Source organism: Gossypium arboreum, chromosome 3 (assembly GCF_025698485.1).
Source record: "Gossypium arboreum isolate Shixiya-1 chromosome 3, ASM2569848v2, whole genome shotgun sequence".
NCBI classification, from domain to species: Eukaryota; Viridiplantae; Streptophyta; class Magnoliopsida; order Malvales; family Malvaceae; genus Gossypium; species Gossypium arboreum.
In genome coordinates, this window is record NC_069072.1 from 137,943,026 (window position 1) to 137,963,151 (window position 20,126).

The window sequence follows — 20,126 nt, forward strand, 5'->3', positions numbered from 1 at the left end:
TGTATGAAACTAAGTATGTAAAGGTGGCAATGAGGCTTGGTAAATAGCCTTATATTGTCCACATGGGTAGACACACGGGCGTGTGTCTAGGCCGTGTGTGACACACGACCAACCCCATGGGCGTGTTGTTCAGCTGTGTGTCCCCTGCACGTGAAATTTACAAGTCAGTATGCATGGTAGTAAACACACGAGTAGAGACACGGCCATGTGTTTCAGCCGTGTGAAGGACACGGCCTAGCACACGGGCGTGTACCTTGGCCGTGTGACATTCTGGAGCTGCTGACGTCAGAAACAAAATGTCCAGGTTTTTGCACACGGGCTAGGACACGGGCATGTCATAGCCGTGTGATGGACAAGGGTCAGGCACACGGGAATGTGCCAGGCTGTGTGAAAACCCCTGTAGGTGTAAATTAGAAATAAATTCCACACGGGTAAAGGACACGGGCATGTCCCTAGGTACTTAGGCCGTGTGAGCCACACAGGCTACTAGCACGAGCGTGTTCCCTGTTTTAAAGGCAAAATTTTTATAGTTGGTTTAATGACCCGGCATGGTCCCAAATAAATTTTAATGGTCGATTTGGGGCTCGTAGGCCCATAATAAGAAGTTTAAAATAGAAATTGAAAAAGTTTTTAATTGGGACAAAGTCTTGGTGACTCGAGATAGTTAGTATGCATGAGATTAAGTTTGGTAATGCCTTGTACTCTGCCCTGGTGTAGGTTACGGGAATCGGGTGTTACATAAATAAACTAATCTTTCAATTTTATTTGGAACTGTAGTAATTTTAGTTTATCAAATGCTAAACCTAATTTGAATGTGCAGCAAAAGAGAAATAATTTCATAAAAAAGTTGTATTTTCAAGTAAACTTATATAAAGAAACAAAGAGAAGCATTCGACAACAGCTTTATTATTGTAAGTACAATCACACTCCCAAATTACAAGAAAATTTAAAATCAACAATCAAACACCAAAACAACCCACACAAGTTTCAACTCTAGATTATTACATGATATTTATTTAAAACTTAAAAAGTCGGATAAACCAAATTATAATGACAACAACAACTAACATCACAAGTAACAAGATAAAGATCAAACCCTATGTTCCACTCTTGAGTTTTCTTGCAAATGAAGTGGTAGGTTTCAAATATGATTACATCTAAAATTACTATATGGACCATTCAAACCATAAAGAATCAGGTGCTACACAATCCCAATGGACAATATATTTGCACTCCGACTTAGAGCATTCAAGAGCCACATCTTCACAAGGGTTACTGCATTCATCACAATCAGGGTAGTAATACTTCTTCTTCACAATGGTGAGTGGGTGTGGATGACATGTTTCTTCATAGATTATGCTCCCGAGTTTGAGGAATGGATAGTTTCCAAGAACACAACTAGCATGAGCCGAAGTATCGCATGTTGCACAATGATAAAACCGACGATTTGGATCTCGACTTTCTTCACAGATATCACAATGATGACTTTTTGAATAATTGTTATCATCATGATCAGTGAGTAAAAGAAGATGCTCATCACATTTGTGACGAGCTGTAATTGGAAGTGAAAAACATCCAGCATGTAGCACAAAATTGCAATCCTTACAACAAAATGCATTCCATGTAGCCTTACCACAAGCATTGCATTTCCGCTCCTGGTCTCTGTAGAAAAAGAGGGGGTGTTCATGTTTCAAACATGTTTGAGCACCAGGAGTAAAAGCAACCACACATCGGAGACATATTTTATTCTCACATCCACAACATTCATAAGCAAAGGCATTAGATACTTCACTACATTCTCCACACTTAAAAACCTTGTCTGAAATAAGGGTGAGAGGCTCTTGGCAAAGATGATGCCAAACATTCTTCATCTTAAGTAACTCGGCACATGCTTTGTGAAGAAAAAAACCACATTCTGAACAATAGTAAAATGGATCCGAGATTGGCAACATACACCCATCGCAATTATTTTCATATCCTCCAACAAAGGGACCTAACATTAGATTATGCATATGCTTGAAATGCTTTACTTTTTTAGCTTCTCCAGCATCGTTCCACTCAATAACACTGATGGAACTTTCATTGGGCATCTCATCTTCATTTTCTAGTGTAACTATTGAATATGAATTTTTGTCCTCTGTCACACAATGCACATGGAATGTAATATTGCAATGTGAACAACAATAACTACCATGCTCTGGATCTACTTCATCATGACAAATGATGCAGTCTGAACTTCCAAATTCATCCGGAAGGAGATATTTGTGAAAAAGGCGATAATCATGCCACTTGCTTTTGATGATGCGTGGCAATGAAGTGCACTTTTTATGGACCATAATGTTGCATGTACAACATATGTAGGCAACATAGATTCCTTCAGTACCACATGCATCACAAATGAATGATGATGGTCTTCGAAACAAATTGAATGGATGTTCATGGCTTTTTTCTTTAACAGCAAAATCAAAAGATGCCGACACACATTCAGTGTGAACAACAAACTTACAAAGAGAGCAACCATAAACAAATCCTCTTTGCTCTGTTACTTTGCATATCTTGCAAGAGAGCCGTTCGCTATTAAATTGTAGAACAAGAGGATGCTTGCGATGCCACACACGATTTAGTTTGAAAGGAAGCTTTGCGCATTTCTCATGTAAATTAAATCCACAGTCAGGAGAAAAGTGTGTATACTTTGCTAATGGTTCCCAACATCCAAAGCACTTAGCAACATCTTCAAGTTTGTCATCACCATTTTCAGTAGAAATCAATGGATCACGGAGAGTAACATGATCAAGCGCTTTCAAATTATTCTCAACAATATTAAATGTAAACAAAGCACATTTAATATGAAAGTCCAATCCGCAAGAACAGTGATAAATGAATTTCTCACATGTTTCACCACAGAAATCGCAAAAGCATATTCCAAGTGAATTATAAGGTGGGTTTTCCATAAGAACAAGAGGATGGTCGTGATGAAAAGGGTGATTAAGCTCCAAAGGTGCCTCAGCACATGCTTTGTGAAGGTAAAACCCACAATCCTGGGCACAGCGAAAACATGGAGTTGACACCTTCTCGCCACACCTTGAGCGATACTACAATCAGTGATCTTCATTCAAAAGAAGCAAGGGATGTTGGTGACCATAATTCAGTGGCTCCTCCATTTCTCCTTCCCCTTTGGTTTTTTTCCGTCGACGTAGCAAGAAAGAAAAAAAACTGAAACTCAATTTTTGAAGTGAAGTACTAATTTGAAAGAAAGAGACTCCAAAACTATCCTAGTATATTGCTTTTATTCTGTCTTTGCTTTCGTACCTTACTTTAGTTGGTTTCTTTTATTTGTTTATATTTCTTAACTTTTCATATAAATTTTCTTTTCTTAATAATAAAGTTAAAGATTAGTAAAGTACAAGACAAACCTTTATTGTAAAATTATGAGGGCATTTTCTATAATATTACAAGTATTTTGATGTTTATATATTATTTATTACATGGATTTTGTTGTTTTGTGCTAAGAAAGTACATGTCACAAATTTAGTTGTGTTGGTTGCTCAATATTGATTTGTAATTTTATGTGTTTCATAAAAATAAAAGTATAAATAAAATATTTTATTCAACAAATTAAAATATTTTATTTAATTCTCTTTATACATTGTTGATAATTTCATAAAATTTATTATGAATTTTAAACATATGTTAAGATTCCCTAAGAAAGTTAAAAACAAAAGTATAGCGAATATCTAAAAAGAAAAACCCCCAAATCTATCTTTAGAATATTTCCTTTAACGAGTTTCTTTATACTACCTTAATACTTTGCTTGAGTGAGTGGATTTCTTTTAAATGTTTTTATAATTCAATAAGGCTTGATACTTTGTTTGGGTGAGTGTATTTTATCAAAAATATTTTTTTTACCAATATAATATTAGAGGATTGAGAAGAGGATGACGGAGTTTAAATCACGTCTAGGTGTGAGACAAGAGCTTTAATTTGAACATATATATTGAAGATGAGATAAAGTAACTTAAATTCCTTAGCAATGTTAACCAAATTTGCCCATCAACTCACCAATTGGTGAACAAAGCTAGAGAACATATGCAACAATGAGTAAACCTCTTAAGCAACTGTTTTAAATCCAAACTTTTCTTTTTAAATTTGGGCCAAGGTTAAGGAAAGGCTTGGGGTTGCAAAGTTTGTACGTTCAATAATACTTTCATGGCAATGAAGCTGTGCTCATGACTGTTAATAACATAACTTTGCTCTCTTAATTGTCTAAACAATCTTTGCTTTTAGCCTTCACTAGATTTCAAAAACATGCAACATTAAGAAAATCAAGCATTGACCCTAAATCTTCTGTTTCGAGCCATATTGCTTCGACTCTTTCATTTTACATGAAATATTTATCTGGCATATAGGGGTATGAATATGTTATTATGTTAAACTCGTACTCATATTTATCGTTCATATCTACATTCGAATAACATAAGTTTAAAGTGAAAAGAGGAATGAAAAAAGGTATAGTGAAAGCACTGAAAATAAAAGTAGTTACGAACCATATTTTTAATTTTCTTTATTTTCAAAGTCATTTAGCAACACTAAGGTTTATTTACGTAGTTCAATTTTCTTTATGTCTGTGGAGTCTAGGTCAATGGGTAATTTCACTATATTTAATCACAAATACAACAAATAATTCATACTCTATCACTCCCCAAGTATTGAGATCTCACCTTTATACCAAAAGACTAGAACACTCATCTTCAAAATCTCACTAAAAACTTGGGAAGTAAACACCCAACAACATTTACAAAAATAGTTTGCACTCTCTTACAAAAACAATTCCTCAATGAATATATTAAAGTGCTCTCAATAAGCTCTCATCTAAAACCTAGACAAGCATATATCAATTTTGGCTTATTAACATAAAATCTAAGTGAATACAAAATATTTCAACATAAACATCTAAAGCACAATCAATCAAATATATGCTTAATAAAATTAACAACACAATCTCAATCGAATCTCCACATTTTAAGGGCTAAATTGGTTCACTCGTATCTAAACTGATCGTCAAATGCCAAAGATTAGTTTTCATATATGAACCATATTATCTTCAATATAACAACACATTAAAAGTCTAAAATTTTTTCATTAAATTGCCAAACCAAAGAAGGTAAATAATTAAACTACCTCAATGATAGCCTACAGTGAACACTATCGAATGTCACTCACCTTCATCATTTACATTTTACCTCAACAACATTGAATCATAAAAATATAGATACAACAAAATCACTAACAATTACAATAAAAGAAAATAACTAAAAAAAATGTAATAGAAGACGTCCCAAGCATAATTTTATACCCTACACTCAATCTTTGTAAAAGATATCTCAGTAACTCCAGTAGCAGTAGATCGGAACAAAAACCAAAACTTATTGACATTATTTTATTTTATTTTATTTTAATATTTAATAATTATATACACATTTTTTACTTATTGAATTTTTTATATAGTAATCTTAACATTATTTTAATATTTATATTAGAGTAGTATTATATATTTAGTATAGGTTTACTTTTTTAATGTGTTTTAAATTATATATTATATAAAAATAATAAAATATAAAGTATTATAAACTTAAATTGGGCCGAGCTCGGGCTTTGAATGTTCAAACCCAAGCCCAACCCATATTTTAAATAGTTCTAATTTTTTTGCTTAATCCTATTTATTAGGCCTAGTATTTTTGTCCAAATCCTTCCAAATTTCGGGCGAACCTTTGGGCCTAAGTGAGTAGCTTGACCCATGAACATGTCTAGTACTTTGTCTCCAAAATCCATTAAAATCTAGTAATAAAGGTCATTACAAATCTCAACCCTTCATCTCCTCTCTAAACCTAAAAACTCCATACCGGTAGAGTTTAGGTTTAGATTTGTTACGCTTACACCTATTTTCTATTGGTTTTTAGGGGGTTTGGGACGTGAGGTGAAGGAATAGAGAAGAAAAAGGTGGGAAAAGAGAGGAAAGGGAAAATGAGAGGAAAGAAAAGAAGAATAATTCAATAATAATTGTAGTCAAAACTAGAGAATATGCTTTAAAATTTTGGATCATTGAGTTTCTAGGATTGAGTTCGATTAGGTATATTTATGCATGTGTAGATTTTTAGTCTAGATTTTATTTTGGTTTAAGGTGGGGTTGTAACTTAGATATTTGTACTCGTAAGCTACTTGAGCTTGACTCAAAAAAAATTTAAACTCAATTTGGTAATTATTGAGCCAAGCTCAATTGATCGAGTTGAATTCAAGCTTAATAATACTTGATTTGAACAACTCAGGAGCCTTATTGAGTTTTTTATATTTTTATATTATGAAATGATGTTATTACCCTCTATATATAACCCTAAGCTTAATTATTGAGCCAAGCTCAAGCACAGAAATTAATACATACATATTTTTACAATTTTTGTAAACTATTCTACTTTTTTTATTTTATACCTTATTGTATTCTAGAGACAAATTTAAAGCTTTCTTTTATAAAACTATAAAACAACATTAAAGTTGGACTTTAAAAAAAGGGTTATTAGATCACAAACTAATTGGATATTTTAAATAATGCTCATCTAAGAAAATTGTGGGTTAATACAAAACCAATCTCATTATAGCAGAAATCAATGACTTTCCCTTCCCATATTGAAAGACCGAGTCAATCATTTCCAGCCAAGTATGATGCACCGCCAATAGATTATAAGCACTCTAAATACTCACCCATAGTAGTCTAGAGTGAACACAACCAGTATATATATTATCCCTAGTTTCTTTCTCATTTCCACAAAGAAGACATAATGAATCAACTTGACACCCCATGCAAGTAACCCAGTCTCGGTAGGCAATGTGTTCTGCACATCTAACCAAGCACAAAAGGAATGCCTAGGAATTGAGAGGCTCCCCCAAACAATTTTACTCCAAGGCACTTTCTACGGCATTATAAACTCCCACATTTTCATTGCCTTGAATCTATTTTAAGGTTACGTTTTATCAAACAGAATAAAAATGTATTGAGTTAAATCGAATTAACGAGTCTCATTTTATAAGATTATAAGATTATATCAAAAACTATTGTTAATTTATTACAAAAAGTTATGTTTGTATAGATGAAATATAGAGTGCCTTTGTTTCGAGTATTCAAGCAACGAAGAATTAGAAGAAAACGTTTTTTGACACTCAAACTCAATATGAGTAAAACCTATGACAGGGCTAAATTTTCTATGGAATATGGTGTTAAAGGTGAACTTTGTTATAGCCCAATTTTGCCCCATGACCCATTTACAAAACAACCCATAAGCCAAATACATAACACTAACCCAATACCCAATTAAACCTAACATCCCCTAAACCCAATATTAACCTAAGCCCAAACTAACCCCAAACAGCCCAAATAAAAAAAATCAAAAAAAAAAAACCTAGCCCCTTTAGCCGCCGCCTACGTCCCATCGCCCATGCCTCTGCCACCACCTGCTCTACCGGCCATACCCTGCAAAAACAAGGCAATGTCCCGATTTCAAAATCAAGTCCGTGATTTCATCGCTATGTTGGGTGAATCACGTAGGCTCTTACAATAAACGGGACATCCTTCTAATAAAAAAAACCAAAAAAACTTGAAACTTTTCGTTTTCTTCAATCAGATCACGATTAAATGCTACATTGAACTCGTATTTTTGAAAAGCAAGACGGCGCATGTTTAATAAGATACCAATTTTGGGCGTCACGAGGGTGCTAATACCTTCCTCGTGCGTAACTGACTCCCGGACTCTATTTTCTCTAAATTTTGACATAGTCCTAAATTCGTCCTTCATTTTTGTTCAAGAATAAATTTCCTTTTCTAAAAAGATGATTTATTAGGTGTCTGATCACACCTAAAAAAAGATCAGTGGCGACTCCCCTTTTTAATAAAATCGCAAGTCGGTTTTCAAATTTTCAAATAATCGCCTTAACTAGCGACCAAAGTAAAATTTTTATGTCGTTACAGCTGGCGACTCCACTGGGGAGCTATTTTTGAGAGTCGAGTCAAATTAAACGCTGTTGTCAAAATTTTAAAAATTCCTTGTTCAAATTAATATTTAGTCGTGATCCTTAAATTCTGTTTTCAAAAAATCATGCATTTGCATCGTGTTGTATATATTCTTCTAACTTGTTTTATCTGGTTGTTTATCAGCTTTAAATTTTTATGGTTTTAGTTTTGGTTTAGTTTTAAAATAAAACGTAAAGGTTTGTGAGTTTTTTCCCACACACAGTGCACTTGCATTTTTGCATAACATGAGCTCTCTACCCGGGGTCCGTCCGTTTATGTGAAAGTAAACGCTATGCCTTCGTGAGTTAACTCGTCCCTCCGCACAGGCTAGTGAATACTTTCGGGTTACATATGACTTATGCTTTCGTGAGTTAACTTGTCCCTTCGCATAGGCATAAGTAAATGTAATCCCTCGAATTGAACTCGTAAGCCTGTAATGGGCAATGACCGAAGTTCCGTACTAGTCTTAGTAGACGATAGTACGAATAATTTAAGTACCTGTCTAGAACTGAAACCGCATATAGTAAACCATACGAGCCACCTAACAGAGCCATGTCGAACCTCCGTCCGTTAGTAGTCACCAAAATAAGTACACGGGAGAAACGACTCTTACCTTTCATTTATACTTGGTAAAGGAATCGGGTCTATTGGACCGGGTAACTTAATTTGTTAGATTTTCCATGTTTTTCTTGCTTATATTTGATGTGATTACTAACCAAGGTTGTTTATTTTTTTTATGTTTCATCATGCATCATAGGCATCTTGTTAGGAAGATGTTGATTAGAGATTGGTTGCCAAAAATGGGTTTTTGATGGAGGAGTCAATTACACAAGTGACCGAAACGCTTTGTAATAGACTCTTTTGATTAATGAAATGCCTAAATAGGGGCTATCTTGAAATCAACACCAAATTCTTGCATATGCATTCATTACTAACATTCACTTGACATTTATTCATTTATTCATTCATTGCATGTACATATCACCCTAATCATTCATTGAGGCTAAAACCGTATAATCCGCAGCTATGACACTACAAGCTTGGAATCACATCACTCATATAGGACGCGTCGACAAGTTAGAGTGATGGAGGATGAATTTAACGAAAGGATTGAGAGGATGGAAAGAATACAAAGGGAATTACAGGAACAGTTGGCAAAGTCACAACAAGAAACCAGAGATCTGATGGTGAGATCTCGAGAAGAATCACTCGAACAAAGGGACCAAATGGCCAGGATGATGGAAATGATGTCGGCTCTGGTAAAAGGAAAGGGACCTATGAACCCTGACGTTGTGGAACCACAGTCAAAGGTTAACCTCGATCAGGATCCGCCCCATCCTCTAAGATTCATTTCACCGTACTCCCACACAATACAAAGAGGGTACGCTCAATGGGAACCTACAGGCTCGGAGTAACAACCTATACCACCTGCTAATCTGGGGCAAGGAATGTTCGTATCAAACCTGGGGGCTAGTCTTGCTGATCCACTCGTTCCAAATTTGGACGGTCCAGCAGAGATAGCCAGGTTGAAATTGGATGATCACAATACAAAGGAGAAATATAGGAGCCTAGAGGAAAGGCTCAAGGCGATAGAAGGCACTGAAGTCTTCTCTGCACTAAGCGCTAAAGAGCTCAGTTTGGTACCCGATTTAGTTTTGCCTCCAAAGTTTAAGGTACCAGATTTTGAAAAATACGATGGGACAAGATGTCCAAAAGCGCATCTCATCATGTTTTGCCGGAAGATGACCGGCCATGTGAATGAAGATAAACTGCTCATACACTATTTTCAGGATAGCTTAGTCGGATCAGCTCTTCGATGGTATAATCAGCTTAATAGAGAAAGGATCCGATCATGGAAGGATTTAGTGTCAGCATTCTGTGAACAGTACAAACACGTATCCGATATAGTGCCTGATCGAATGACTCTGCAAATGATGGAGAAGAAACCAACGGAGACCTTCAGGCAATACGCCCAAAGGTGGAGAGATATATCAGCCCAAGTGAAGCCTCCACTGACTAAGACTGAGATAACGGTCCTTTTCATCAACACGTTGAAAGCGTCATTCTATGACAACCTAATAGGAAATGCCACGAAGGACTTTACGGATATTGTAATATTCGGTGAGCTTATAGAGAATGCCATCAAGAGTGGAAGGATGGAAGGTTCTGACAGTTCAAGAAGGGCAGCACCCGTAAAGAAAAGAGAGCCAGAAACCCATATGGTGGGAGCTGCAAGCCGTTATACTCCAAACCCATACTCAAACCAACCACGACCGCGATATCACTCATCCCCAAACGTCTATTTTCCTCCCTAAAACCCTTACTACCAAGCACCACCTCCTCCCTACCCCGTATACACCAAGAACAACCAAAGACCCATCACCAGATTTCTACAAAGCACTGTACCCGATCAAAGCCAACCCAGAAACGAACCAAGACCAGCAAGGCCCAATCCCAATAGACCACAATTTACTCCTATCCCTGTGTCGTATGGGGAATTATACCCAAAAATTTTGGAGAAACAATTGTTATCTCCCCATTATATGGCACCCCTGAAGCCCGCATACCTAAAATGGTACGATCCTAATGCTAGTTGCATGTACCACACTGGAATCCAGGGGCATTCTACAGAAAACTGTCTTGCTTTTAAAAGGAGAGTTCAAGGTCTTATTGATGCGGGTATTCTACGATTTGATGGTGCTAGCAATACGGTTGGAAATCCGCTCCCTAACCATACTAAAAAGAACGTGAGCCCGGTTATAAATGTCATTGACAAAGGAGATGATGCAATTAAAGATGTTTCTATGATACGCCCTTGTCCTCCTGGATTCGTTTTGAATAATTGGACGGCTGTGGATCTCCTTGTAGTTTCTAAGTCTTCTCCACAGTAATGATCAACGTTAACCCTCTGTTGTGTCCTTAGATATAATAGAATTCTTTTGTAAGAGCTTGCATTCGCTCTTTATCATTCAAATGAATATCAAAGAAGATGCATTTTGTCACGATCTTTTGCATTATCACTAATTTCATAATTGTTTTCTCACTTCATAGCCTATCTTTACATTTACCTCATACCACGCCATAGCATTTTTGTTGGTTCTAATATTTTGATGTCCCTCTATAGTTTCCTTTTCCATTCAACTTTCAGGTGTTCAGATATCAACGGCATGAACAAACCCGTCACGAGTCCTGAAATCGATTTTGAGAAGGCTGTTTGTTTAGGAGAATTAGAAGTCAAAGAAAATGCTGAAGACTATGTCTCGTCTCCTAACTTGCTAAGAATGGTGGAACAAAAGGATAAACAGATTTTGCCTCATCAAGAATCTGTTGAAACAATAAATTTGGGAACTAAAGAAAGGAAGCAAGAAGTGAAGATTGGGACCTCTATTTCAGGGGGCACCAGGCATAATTTAATTGCTTTGCTCCGTGAGTACAAAGATGTATTCGCAAGGTCATATTAGGACATGCCAGGATTGGATGAAGATTTAGTGGTCCATAAGCTCCCATTAAAGCCATAATGCAAACCCATTCAAAAAAAGCTAAGACGGATGAGACCTAAGATGTTATTAAAAATAAAAGAGGAAGTCAAGAAGCAATTTGATGCTGGCTTCCTACAAGCCTCTAAATATCTAGAATGGGTAGCTAACATAATTCTGGTACCAAAAAAAGACAGCAAAGTATGAATGTGCGTGGATTATTATGACCTGAATCGAGCAAGTCCTAAAGATAATTTTCCCTTACCACACATTGATACGTTGGTGGATAACACAGCAAAACATTCATTGTTTTCTTTAATGGATAGATTCTCGGGGTATAATCAGATCAAGATGGCCCCTGAGGATATGGAGAAAACTACCTTCGTAACAATGTGGGGAACATTCTACTACAAGGTGATGCCATTTGGGTTAAAGAATGCTGGGGCAAGATATCAGAGGGCTATGGTGACGTTATTCCATGACATGATGCATAAAGAAATAGAGGTCTATGTCGACGATATAATGGCTAAATCCTGAGGGGAAGAAGAGCATGTAGTGAACCTCAAGAAGTTGTTCGGAAGGCTGAAAAAGTTTCAGCTAAAGCTTAATCCAGCCAAATATACGTTTGGGGCTGCCTCGGAAAAGTTGTTAGGCTTCATTGTCAGTGAAAGAGGTATCGAGGTTGATCCAGACAAAATAAAAGCCATTCAAGAGTTACCACCTCCGCACACGCAAAAGGAAGTCAGAGGATTTTTAGGGAGGTTAAACTACATCGCCCGATTCATCGCTCAACTTACCAACCAATGCGACCCAATCTTTCAGCTTCTTCGAAAACATAACCCGGGAGAATGGAATGAGGAATGCTAGGTGGCTTTTGATAAGATAAAACAATATTTATCTAGTCCTCCAGTGCTAGTACCGCCAACTCCGGGAAGACCATTGATATTGTATTTGACTGTGTTCAAAAATTCAATGGGTTGCGTACTGGGGCAACACGATGAGTCAGGAAAGAAAGAAAAGGCGATTTACTACCTCATCAAAAAGTTCACTAAATATGAGGCAAATTATTCGTCCATTGAAAAATACTGTTGCGCTCTGGTTTGGGTAGCTCGGAGACTCAGCCAATATATGTTGTATCATACGACATGGTTAATTTCAAAGCTGGATCCAATAAAGTACATGATGGAATCACCTGTACTCTCAGGAAGAATGGCACGATGGCAGATCCTACTATCAGAATACGACATTGTCTATGTGAGCCAAAAGTCGATAAAAGAAAGCGCAATAGCTGACTTCTTAGTAACTCGAACAACAAAGTAATATGAGCCATTGAGGTTTGATTTCCCTAATGAAGACTTGATATGCATTACAGTAAAAGAGGGCGAGTCATCAAAAGAGAAGTCATGGAATATAAGCTTTGATGGTGCATCGAACGCATTGGGGAATGGAATTAGAGCAGTCTTAGTATCGCCAGAGGGAAACCATTATCCTTCACTGCTAGGCTGAATTTTTTCTGTACCAATAACATAGTAGAATATGAGGCCTGTATCATGGGACTTCGTGCAGCTATTGAACGAAACGTCAAAACTTTAGAGATATATGGAGACTCAACATTGGTGATTTACCAAATCCGTGGAGATTGGGAAGTGAGGGATCCAAAATTAGTCAAATACAACGATCTAGTGGCAGGACTGATTAAAGAATGCAAAGAAATAACTTTTAATTACTTCCCACGAAAAGAAAACTAATTGGCTGATGCCCTCGCCACTTTGGCTTCAATGTTTAAAGGAAATAGAGAAACAGAAATAATGTCTCTGTAAATGAGCATATATGAAGTCCCTGCACATTGTTTCAGCATTGAGAAAGAGCCAGATGGACGGCCATGGTTCCATGATGTCTTAGAATATATCAAGAATCAAAGGTATCCCGAACAAGCAAATGAGAATGACAAAAAAACAATCAGAAGAATGGTAGCAGGATTCTTGATGGGGACATTCTGTACAAAAGAGGAAAAGATCAGGTGCTCTTGAGATGCGTGGATGCTGTTGAAGCTAGAAAAATACTTGAAGATATCCATGAGGGAATCTGTAGGACACATGCCAATGGTTTCATTATGGCCAGGAAGATTATGAGACTCGGTTACTATTGGTTGACGATGGAAAGCGACTGCATTAATTTTGCAAGAAAATGCCACAAATGTCAAATTTATGGCGATAAGATTCATGTAGCCCCTTCGTCCCTTCATGTCATGACTTCTCGATGGCCTTTTTCGATGTGGGGCATGGATGTTATAGTGCCAATTTCCCCAAAAGCTTTTAATGGACACCGATTCATTTTTGTGGTTATTGATTATTTCACAAAATGGATAAAAGCCGCTTCGTTTGCCAATGTGACGAAGACTGCAGTTTGCAGGTTTTTGAAAAAGGAAATCATTTGTCGATATGGTTTGCCTGAAAGAATTATTTCAGATAACGCCTTAAATTTGAACAACAAGATGATGAAAGAAGTATGTGAGCAATTTCAAATAAAGCATCATAACTCATCGCCCTATCGTCCGAAAATGAACGGAGCTGTTGAAGCGGCCAACAAGAATATTAAGAAGATTATTGGGAAAATGACCAAAACATATAAAGACTGGCACGAGAAGCTACCATTTGCTTTGTATTCAAATCGCACATCTATACGAACATCTACGGGGGCAACTCCTTTCTCTTTGGTCTATGGAATGGAAGCTGTGCTACCTATCGAAGTTGAGATCCCTTCTCTACGAGTCTTAATGGAGTCGAAATTAGAGAAAGTAGAATGGGTTCGAGCTAGATATGACCAGTTAAACCTCATCAAAGAAAAACGTCTAAAGGCAATTTGTCACGGACAGATGTATCAGAAGAGAATGATAGCAGCCCATGACAAGAAAGTACGGCCAAGAGAATTCCACGAAGGAAAACTCGTGCTGAGAAAGATTCTCCCCATACAAAAGGACTTCTGAGGAAAATGGACACCAAATTGGGAAGGACAATACATCGTAAAGAAGACATTTTCGGGTGAAGCTTTGATTCTCACCGAGATGGATGGGAAGGAGTTATCGAATCTAGTAAATTCAGATGCTGTGAAGAAATATTATGCTTGAAAAAAGAAAATCAAGATGAAAACCCGAAAAATGGCATCTTAAAAAAAAATCAAGGTGAAAACCCGAAAAAGGCGTTCTAATGAGGCAAATACTCGGCTTAAAAAGCAAGGTGTTTTGAACGGTAGGTCAAACAGCAAGACTACAGTATTTGAAGCATTTCTGAAAGCTCGAAATCTTCTACGTAAAAAGCCATACTCGAAAAGATTCTTGATTGAGAAACGTGGAAGAGTTCATGCGTTGAATATCTAGAGCATTTGTATCCATTGAATACGATCCCTTTTCTCTTTATGACACTTTTTCACTATCATTGGTTAACTTTCTTTGTTTGCTACATTTGAAATGAATAAATGTGAGGTATCCTTTTGTCCCTACCTGACCATTTTCATGCATCTCATTATGTCGCTCATTTACATGATAAATAGTGAAATGACATACTCTAAACAAAAAAAATGTTAAGCATTACCCGGATAAGAATTTGATAAGTACAAGAGCCTCAAAGCAAGGAAAAAGTTCAACCAGGGGCAAAAGAGTGATATTTGAGAAACATAGATTACTTGTGAAGCTTGAGGACTGGTACAGGGCCTAAAGAGAAAGTTAAGAGCCGAAGTAATAAATACGGATCATCACAAAAATCGTGACGAAAAAGGACATACGACAAACATGCCTGAGGCGCATAGCAAAATCATGTAGGCATAAAGGCATTTAAGACAAACATATGCATATCATGATAACATCGTGCATGACATACACAGGTACTCTAGTAGAGCAAGAGGATGTGATGATAGTTGTACTGAATCAAAGGAAAATGTAACACCCCGTACCCGAGTCCGCTGCCGGAATCGGACACGAGGGGGTTAACGGCTTAAACCATTCACTTTCACAGTCCATTTTAAAAATTTTCCAAGCAGTTAGCTAACTGCGTCACTATCACTTTAAAAATCATATCTTGAGTTCCAAAACTCGAAAACCAGTTTCGTAATTTTTCCCTGAAACTAGACTCATATATTCATCTACAAACTTTTTTCTAGAATTATTGGTCTGGCCAATTAGTACAGTTTATTAGTTAAATTCTCCCCTGTTGCAGGGATCGACTACACTGACCTTCGAGCGTTACGAATTGGATATCTCCCTGTACAGGGCTTCAATACTGATGCCGTTTGTTTCTATAGAAACTAGACTCAAAGAGGAATCTATACATATATTGAATGGCTCCTAATTATCTCTGGTTAATTTACAGTGAATTTCCAAAGTCGGAACAGGGAATCCAGAAACCGTTCTGGCCCTGTCTCACAAAAACTTAAATATCTCTTAACATACTGTTCATATGATCATTTTGTTACTTTCCTACGAAAATAGATTCATCAAGGTTCGACTACATAATTTATTCACTATTTAATTCCCTTTCTACTATTTTTAGTGATTTTTCACAATCACGTCACTACTGCTACCAGCATCTATTTTTAAGGTAAACTTTACCTATTTCATGATCCTCCATGGATCAACTAGAGTTTGTCATACATATACCAAAAGTGATCATGAATGACCATTCCATGGCTAACCGTTACCAACATTTCCATACCTCTTGACAACCAACATACAACGATTATAATGCTGTGATCAAAGTATATCTAAGCCATTTTCGCATGGCTATCCGAATTTACACAAAACCGAAGGGTACATGACCTACACCAAAAGGGTAGTCCTATACATTAACCAAGATATCCTCTCACTACTAGTCTATTCTATACATGCCATAAGATATTCCAAAACATAGCAGTACCAAACAGTGGATAGTGATAGTGTGACTAGTTCTTGACGATCCCCGAGCCTGTAGCTTCCAAATGAGATCTATAAAACAGAGGAAACAAAGTACACGGAGTAAGCATTACAATGCTTAGTAAGTTTCAAGCAGTGTCAACAGATAACAATCAAGTTATAACATAGTTGTTCGTATTTTATTTCACTCTTCCTTCGGGCATACCACCCTTTATCCAAATATGCACATCTCATCATAATCATAGGAATAGTCTCATAGATTGCTCTCGTATACATCACATAACTACCTTATGGTTTAGTTTAAATCAAGCTCACATATAAGCTTGGAGTACATACCTGTTTAACCTTTTGCATTGCGTAATTTTATAAGCAATTCTTATAAAAGAAGTCTTACCGGACATAATCTCCACACGTAGTCATCGGGTCTTACCGGTCATAATCTCCACACGTAGTCATCGGGTCTTACCGGTCATAATCTCCACACGTAGTCATCGGGTCTCACCGGAACATATTCAAGTTCCATGTACATTTAATTACATGTTACAACATTCACATTAGCCATTCGGCTTTACCACATATGCATATCACACATATATTTTACATTAGCCATTAGGCCTTATCACATATACATACACTTTCACATTCACCACATCGGCCATTAGGCCTCATCACATATACATACACTTTCACATTCACCACATCGGCCATTAGGCCTCATCACATATACATACACTTTCACATTCACCACATCGGCCATTAGGCCTCATCACATATACATACACTTTCACATTCACCACATCGGCCATTAGGCCTCATCACATATACATACACTTTCACATTCATCACATCGGCCATTAGGCCTCATCACATATACATACACTTTCACATTCATCGCATCGGCCATTAGGCCTTATCACACATATATGTATATCATACATATTTCATATTTTTCTTGTACATCAATTTCAGCAATAGCTTATAAGCAACTCAAATAGTTTCATCAAAGTTTACAACAAAATCACATATTCGCTACAAGCAGTTTTTCTGACCAACAGTCACTAAGTTGTTTATAACTGGAGCTACAAAACTCAAAATCAATTGCCGTTAATTTTCCCCGAATGTAGACTCATGTATCTTCCACCCATAAAATTTTCAGAATTTTAGGTTTGGCCAATCAATACCAGATTTTTCTTAAAGTTTCCCCTGTTTTACTGTTTGACTAATCTGACCACTCTTCACTACGAATCAAATTTTTCATTGTACAGAATTCATAATGTGTTCTATTTGACTCCATTTGAAACTAGACTCATTAAGGAGTCTAAGCATATAAATATTATCTCATAACCATTTTTGTACGAATTATAATGATTTTCCAAAAACAGAACAGGGGATTTCGGAGTCATTCCGACACGGTCCCGCACAACATTAAATATCTCTTTATAGGAAATTTCTTTGCTTCCACGGTCTCTTTTATAAGAAACTAGACCAACTAAGCTTTGATTACATATTTTATTCAGCCTATAATTCCACACCAACAATTTATAGTGATTTTCTAAAATCACCTTACTGCTGCTGTCCAAGCAATTTATTACAATTTGCTCTTAAATTTCCAAGTCCAAACACTTATGAACTTACCATTTGGGTTTAAGACATATCATGGCCACATCATATCTTATCAAATCAACTCATTATGCCCTATTATGATTGAATTTACTCAACGATTTATCGCTTAAAACTTACCTCGAAAGTGGTCGACGACTAGATATCCACGGGTATTCGTTTACTTCCTCTTTTCCCTTATCCGACTTTGATCCTCTAGGCTCTTGAGCTTAATAGTAACCTAGGATAGCCGAATGCTTCACTCCCTTCTTCCCTTTTTCCTTCAAATTTTCGGCCAAAAGATGAATCAAAGGATGAACATTTTTTTTTTCTTCTTTGTTTTCTTTCTTCCATTCACGGCAAGGGAGGGGGCATGGATGAGACCATTTTTTTCTTTCTTTGCCCATGCTCTTTAATTTATTTTTCCACCCATGATGCACCAACAAAACATGTCTATGACATGTTTTGCCCATCATCCTTTGTCATGGCCAGCCACTAGCAATTAAAAAAGGGGGAATTTGACATGCAAGTCCTCCTTTTTGTTTACATGCACTATTAGATCCTTGTAGATTAGCCTATCACATTTCAAAAATGTCACACAAGTCCTTTTGACTAAATTCACATGCAATTTACTAAATCGAAGCTTAAGATTTTCGCACATTCATATTCACATATTTTAGACCATAATTATCACATCCAAATAATTTGGTGACTTCGGTTTAGCGGTCCCGAAACCGCTTTCCGACTAGGGTCACTTTAGGGTGTCACAACTCTCCCCACTTAAGAAATTTTCGTCCCCGAAAATTTCTACCGATCATAGTTTAGAATAACGTCCTCTTATTGAATTATATTCATATAAACATTAGCTCATCGATAGCAATTGTAATTCATTATTGATTTCACATCGATCTATAAAATCATTTTCTTATCTCAAAACAAATACATAAACATTTCTACAAGTATGCACATATATCTCATTTCCTTGATTTCATAAGCAATAATCACTTAATTTAATTCACAATTGCATTTCAAACACATATCAAGCACATACTAACGTGTATAATTCACATCATCAACCCACATATTTGTAACCCACATTTTCATCCATGTATAAGTCAGTAACTCGGCGAAAATACACATATACTCAAACATCCCAATAATTATCCTTTATAACTCCGTCAGATCTCAATATTCAACTTCCACACACCGAACATTTAATTCATTCAGCACATACTGAACATACCTCATTGCTGGAATTTTTGCAAGCGCATTAACTGAAATTTTTACAGCAAGATTGCTCATTTCGAATCACGTACCTTGAGTTTAACCGGATATAGCGACTCGCTCGATTGTCCTCGGGACATAGCCGGTTATAGTTATTCGCACAATTGCCTTGAAATTAGCCGGATTTAGTAACTTAGCACAAAAGCCTTGGGACTTAGCCGGATACCATTCGAATAACCAAGCACATATATCAACAAATCAATACACATTCTTATTACATTCTCATTACCAAAGCTCAAACACAAGACACTCATCATATTTACAATTTCGGCTCAATAGCCACACACCAAGAGCGTGATTTCGATTTGCTTAAAACATGATCTAATCAAATCATAATTTAAGCTCTATTCACTCAAGAACTTACTTCACATTACCAACCCTTATGTTCATACACAAAAGATCAATTTAGCCAAAGGCGGTAGCTCGTTTATCAATGGCGAATACTTACTTGTAAGGGCTCAACTAATTCAAGCACATATAGCTCTTACAATGCCATATCCTAGATATGGTCTTACATATTCTCACATCTCGAGCCGATGCCATGTCCCGTGAATGGTCTTACATTATCTCAAATCAATGCCTTCGTCCCAGACGAGGTTTTACATGAGTCTCATTCCACACACTTAGTGCTCTGTTGAAAAACTCGCACACGATGCCTCAATTCGATCTCGCACACATAGTGCCTCAATTCGATCTCGCACACATAGTGCCTCGATTCGATCTCGCACATGGTGCCTCGATTCATCGATCTCGCACACGTAGTGCCTCGATTACTGATCTCGCACACGTAGTGCCTCGATTACTGATC

The 20,126-nt window shown here is 36.8% G+C and overlaps 1 protein-coding gene across 1 annotated transcript; it reads right to left on the reverse strand.

Annotated features, from left to right (window-relative positions):
- Nucleotides 1-1,166: 1,166 nt before the first annotated feature.
- LOC128290625 (uncharacterized) lies at nucleotides 1,167-8,610 on the reverse strand. The gene is made up of 4 exons (XM_053026357.1): nucleotides 8,555-8,610; nucleotides 7,449-7,519; nucleotides 6,754-6,884; nucleotides 1,167-3,092 (listed from the first exon to the last, which is right to left on the reverse strand). Exons 1-4 carry the CDS (start codon nucleotides 8,608-8,610, stop codon nucleotides 1,167-1,169), a joined length of 2,184 nt encoding a protein of 727 aa, XP_052882317.1.
- Between the last annotated feature and the right edge of the window lie 11,516 nt (nucleotides 8,611-20,126).

What these genes read in the sequence shown, in the direction of transcription:
- LOC128290625 (XM_053026357.1), bottom strand. Translation starts at nt 8,610, where the DNA reads ATGGCTCTGTTAGGTGGCTCGTATGGTTTACTATATGCGGTTTCAGTT. An exon ending in GCGGTTTCAGTTCTAGACAG is followed by an intron (nt 7,520 to 8,554) that starts GTACTTAAATTA and finishes TTGTTTTTGCAG; the next exon opens with GGTATGGCCGGTAGAGCAGG. An exon ending in GCGGCGGCTAAAGGGGCTAG is followed by an intron (nt 6,885 to 7,448) that starts GTTTTTTTTTTT and finishes TTAGATGTGCAG; the next exon opens with AACACATTGCCTACCGAGAC.